The 5337-nt window shown below is 57.6% G+C and overlaps 1 protein-coding gene across 1 annotated transcript; it reads right to left on the reverse strand.

The window, feature by feature from the left end:
- Nucleotides 1–1386: 1386 nt before the first annotated feature.
- C1ql2 (complement C1q like 2) lies at nucleotides 1387–4887 on the reverse strand. The gene is made up of 2 exons (XM_090342462.1): nucleotides 3773–4887; nucleotides 1387–3190 (listed from the first exon to the last, which is right to left on the reverse strand). Exons 1-2 carry the CDS (start codon nucleotides 4454–4456, stop codon nucleotides 3011–3013), a joined length of 864 nt encoding a protein of 287 aa, XP_090198588.1. The 5' UTR covers nucleotides 4457–4887; the 3' UTR covers nucleotides 1387–3010.
- Nucleotides 4888–5337: the final 450 nt, after the last annotated feature.

Raw genomic sequence — 5337 nt, forward strand, 5'->3', positions numbered from 1 at the left:
AAGATACCCCCAAAGCAGTTCAGATATTACAGCATGGGATATTACAGTGGGTGTGTGTGCATAGGCTTAAACTCAGAGCATGGGAGCTATCCTTGAAATACTTTGCTCGTGCTCTACCAACTGGAGCCACATCCTCACTCCCAGATACTTCACTGGTTGATCGGAGATAAAATGCTCCTGCAGATAAAATTCCCCTGCAGATAAAATTCCCCCCACCCTGCAACTGGCCTCCAACTACAATTATCAAAGATGTGAGCTACCAGAGTCCAGCGAAGAAATACTTTGTAGTTACAAGAGTAAGGGTCTTGGCTGAAGGATTTCTTGTATCCTACATGGCACCACAACCTGGCATTGATAAGGGACCTGGCCTGACCTCCCTTCTTTGGCCTGTCCCCTTCTCAGGGAATTTTTCAGAGACCTGATAGACTGTTGATCTGGGTAGGCCAGGAGGGGCCTACCTGGGCCCTGGAGAATGTGCAAACATGGACACACATTGACTGGGAGCTGGTCAGCTCCTGCAGACCACACCTCCCTCCCGCCTTGTGCCTCATCAATCCATCATCCTCTTAGCAGCTGACACCTCTGGCAGCGCCTCTTGGCAGCCTGGGCATTAGAATTGCAAGAAGCCCGGCTGCACTAGGGAATACAGATGGAGGAATCTCAGATTCAAATTTGTCTAAGTATTGTGAACAGCCAGACCCTGGCAAGGCATCTCCATAGCCCTTCCACCAAAAGGGGAGTGGCAGGGGGGTTTTGTTAGAAGTACAAATTGCTTCTTAATGCAGAGGATAAAGCTGGGCTCCGGCACCTCCTTAGAAATTCCTCATGCTCCTAGGAAAAGCCACCACTGCATGTCAATTTTAATTTTTGAAATTTAAACTGAGAGCTTTGTGTCTAAGCTTCATCTCATCGGAGGAAGGGGAGGAATAAGTCAAAAAGGATTAGGGGCCCCGCTGGGGATTGCAGATCCATAGCAATTAGACTTCATTTGGGTCTCAGACATTGGGTTTTAATCGCATTTCTGGATGATACAATCAACAAGATATCAGAAACTGATATGTATGCAACTGTAGCTGGGCTCACTGTGTCCTCCCCAGTTCTTGGGTGCAGGTGGGCTGGGCTGGGTCTGGTCTCCACTCTCAGTGGGGTGGAGCATGGCAGGGAATTGGGAGTCTATTTGGGTCTGGAACTGGAGAGTGGTAGTTTGTATATAACTAGTTTTCCCTGGCTCTCTCTATGCACTTTATCTGTGGACTCAAAACTGGCACAATTATTGCTTACATTCAAGCGGATGACTATAAAAGATTATTCAAATAAAATAAGAGCCGAAAGAAGAATGGTGACGTGACAGCACACAGGACTCGAGGCAGGGGGTGTAATTGTCTTTTAAATGGGAATCACAGCTTTCAGCATCCTTCAGAAACTGAAGTCCGGTCCAAGGCAATTTAGGGACAGACATGCAAGCAGAATTATTTTCATGCCCCATACCAGTGAAGATCTATGCATACACATGTAACATGGAGCATATAAGGAGATCTATAGGGCAATAGTCACATTAGAGCTCTGTGTGTGTTTGTGTGTGTGTGTTACACAGATATACACTCTCCATCACAACCTCCATGCACCCATTTCTTCCTAACATCCAGTACAAATGAACTCAGTAAGGCCGAGTATTGTGGTACAAATTTGCCATCCCAGCATTTAGTAAACAAGAGGATGGGTGAAACTTAGCTACCTAGCAAAAGCCTCTCTCAAATACAAAATGAAGCTGAAAGGGGGGCACAGGTACTAGCAGGTTGCTAAGGAGCTCTTTGGTAGATAATTTATTGTTTGTTGGAGCTCAATGTTCTATTAACAAAAACAAAAAAGTCAAAAGCAAACAATCTGAAACCACGTTGAAGATATTTTCCTCCCTTGTGTGTGTGGAACACTAAATGAGGAGAGACAGAACCAGTGGTCCCCCATTCTACTATGAATCTAGAAAGGATATCACTCCCAGAGGTACTACAATGTTTGGGGAGATGTGAACCTTCCTGAGGTAATAGTAAGTGGACATGGGCTGACTATATATATTGTATGCCCCCCACTCCCAACCCCAGGGCTCTGCCCAAGAGCTGACAGGACTCACTGGCAGGGATGGTCTCCCTTCTGGCTCCCTCTCCCAAATCAAGGAGAACAAATTCGTCTGGCTTGCTAGAGATTACACTCATTTCTGCATTTCTCTCACCTACCCCCTTCCTTCTAGGATCTCCAGCCAAAGCTGACCTGAGGCTCCTCCTCTGCCCCACCTTTCCACAGGTGGCAGGGGCATGGCCGTTGCCGCAGAGCCAGATGTAAACGGGGCTGTGGAGACTATTTCCGTTATGTGTAGCAAGGTGGACACCTGCAGACCTAGTAGGAGCATGCTGACAAAGACCACAGGAACCCATTGTCTAAAAACATAATTTAATGCATTTCAATGAGTATGAATCAGGAGGGAGTGCTGTGTATATATGGGAAAGGTGACTTTTCTATTTGCTGGAATTCTGCTGGGGATGAGTTGTTGGCTAATGGTCAGGAAAATCTGCACAGGTATTCTGGGTCACAAAAAGGGTAGCCCCAGGGAGCTGTGCTCACTTGGGCCTGTCTCCCTGGAGGGGCCTGGAGCCCTTGGCCTGGGGCACTGGGAGAAGGGGAAGGATCTGGGAGAGGGCAGACTCCCTCATCACCCGTCCAATCGGATCACACTGCGGTCTCTGCACTTCCAGGGCTTGTTCATGCTCAGCTCCCCTCTCCCTTCCCAGGTTTGGCACGGGAATCAGGGGCGCAGTTTACAGCTCTGTGAGTCACAGATACACTGAGGCCAGGAGCAGGGCAAGGACAACAGGGATGCGACTTTTCCATCAAAGATATCAGGAAGTGTCATGAAGCTGAAGAGTGGCCCTCACCCAAGAGCCGCGCGCTCCCGCGGGAACAGGGTAGCTTGAAGCCACCCTGCGCGCGCACGTGCGCGCGCGTACCCTCAGCGCCCCTAATCCGGGTACAGAAGAAAGCCCGAAAACGTGCTGTACTTGTTGTTATTGCCACCGTGCGCCTTCCCGCCGTCCAGCTTCACGTACACCTCGTCCCCTGAATCCAGGTGCAACACCACGCTGTTACTGGCGTAGTCGTAGTTCTGGTCTGCGTCCTGGGCGATGGCGCTGGCTCGGACCTAGGGGCGAACCGGGGAGTGCGTGAGCCAAACACCTTTCCCTGAGGCCTTGGCCTCCAAGTGGAGCGGAGGGGTTGGGGTGGTAGGGGGTGCCGTCCCTACTGCCTGCAACTTCTAGCCAACACTCCCTCCCCAGCTCCTTGATCTCTCCAACTTAACCAGTTCCTTCCCCGTCCTGCTGTCTGCGCAGCCAGCTTATGGACTCTAAGGACACTGACCTAGAGTGGAAGAGTGGGATGCAGGGGTCAAGGTCAAGAGGAAAGGCGGCTGGAGAGCAAGGGGCCACTCAAGCCCAGTGGAGGAGCTCCTAAAGAACACTGAGGTTTCCGAGGAGCATACGTTTGCAGACAGGGACACAAACTACCAGGGAGCGCAGTTTGGGTAGAGGGTCACTGGGCGCCTGGGACCCAACCTCCAGTGCTACTTTCTGGTTAGCGGCGGCCAAGAGCGCGTTGCTTCTGCACCAAGCCGCACTTCTTTCCTGGGCGTGCTAGCTCGGGTGTTCCCGGCAGGGAGAAAGGGAGCTCGTCCCCTGGTTTCCACCGACAGGATGGGACCCGGCAGGGGTGGGGAATCACTGACCTGTCCATTCTTGCAGAGGTCTGCCCACATGCTGGTGCCGTCCCCGCCGCGCATGAGGATGTGGTAGGTGAAGAAGTAGATTCCTCGCACCTGGCAGCTGAACTTGCCCGTGGTGGGGTCGTAGTGATTTCCCAGATTGGTGACCACGTCGTCGAACTTGAGCACCTCGTAGCCTTCGTGGGGGCTCTTGAGCCCGACGTAGAAAGCGATCTTGGGGCCACTGAAGGCGGCGCTCAGCGCACTGGTCACTTCGCCCTCGGGATCGCCGGCGCCTCCCGCGCCGCCGCCCCCCGCACCGACGCCCCCGGCTGCGCTGGTGGTCAGCTGCAGCCCAGGCAGCCCGGGCCTCCCCGAGTCGCCCTTCTCCCCAGGGGGGCCTCTGGGCCCGGGAGGACCAGGTTCTCCAGGGGGACCCCGGGGTCCTGGCTTGCCGGGTCGCCCTGGGTCGCCCTTGGGTCCCTGGATGAAGGGGGGCGGAGGGTTGGCGCTGAGGTCCTGCATGACTTCCAGGGCTGCGGTGCTGGGTCCGGGCGGCGGCGCCTTGGCGCCCGCGGGGCCCCCTCCCGGCGCGGCGCTGTACGGGTCGCAGATCATGCGGCAGGTGCCCATCATCTCGTAGTGCGCCGCGCCGGGGGGCGCCGCCTGCAGCAGCAGGGGCACCGCGATGAGCAGCCCGAGCGCCATGGCCAGGAGTACGCCGACGGCCGCCAGGCAGGCGCGCCGCCGCCGCTGCCACAGCCGGGAGGCGACCGCCACCAGCTCCTCCTTGCCGCCCGGGGAGGTAATGGTGGGGCGGCGCGGGTGGCCCCGCTCCCCGCGCTCAGGAGCCAACTCCGCGGGTCCTGGCCGCGTCCCCGACGTGGCGACCCCCTATCTCCGCCACCCAACGACTTCAGCGAGAGGCGTCCCGACCCGGGCTCCCGTGCCCACCGCGCTGAGACTGCTCTGGAGAGCCACGGGGCCCCGCACACATGGCGGAGGGGACGCACCGAGCGAGGGCGGGCGGCGGTGGTCCCGGAGGGCTGGGTCCGCAGGTGGCGTCCGGCGGCCGCCCCTCCGCGCCGCCCTGGGCGGGGTTGGGCTCGGCGGGGCTCGGCGGGGCCGGGCTCACGGCAAGGCGCCCGGGCTCCTCGGCGCCGCGCTCTGCTCTGCTCTCCCGCGGCTCGCGGCTCCCGCGCGGAGGGGGGACCCAGCTACCCTGACGTAAGGAGTCCGGGGCTGAGCGGCGGAGGCGGCGAGGCCGCGCGCGCTGCCATCACTCGGGAGACGGCGCCCTCATGTCATCAGCCTCCGGTCCTCCGCAGAGGCGGCAAAAGCGCTGGGCCTCCTGGTGGCGCTGGGGAGCCACAAGTGGGCGCAGCCCCCAGCCCGGGCGCCACGGACACACCCCTAGTGGCCCCACACGCCTCCCACCCACGAGCCCAACGCGCAAAACACCCACCCGTGCATTCGCGGGGCGCACGCAGTTCCCGCCACGGGTCAGGAACGAGCGCACTCGGAATGCCTACACCAGAAGGTCCTTTGGGGCGGCGGGCGGGGGAGGGGGACTCCCTCCTCCTGCCTAA

The sequence above is a fragment of the Megascapheus bottae genome, chromosome 12 (genome assembly GCF_031878675.1).
Source record: "Megascapheus bottae isolate mThoBot1 chromosome 12, mThoBot2.hap1, whole genome shotgun sequence".
NCBI classification, from domain to species: Eukaryota; Metazoa; Chordata; class Mammalia; order Rodentia; family Geomyidae; genus Megascapheus; species Megascapheus bottae.

Bases quoted from the DNA above. Each gene is read 5' to 3' on its own strand.
- C1ql2 (XM_090342462.1), bottom strand. From the start codon at position 4,456: ATGGCGCTCGGGCTGCTCATCGCGGTGCCCCTGCTGCTGCAGGCGGCG. The intron at 3,191-3,772 runs GTCAGTGATTCC...GTTCGCCCCTAG, and splicing joins ACCTCTGCAAGAATGGACAG to GTCCGAGCCAGCGCCATCGC.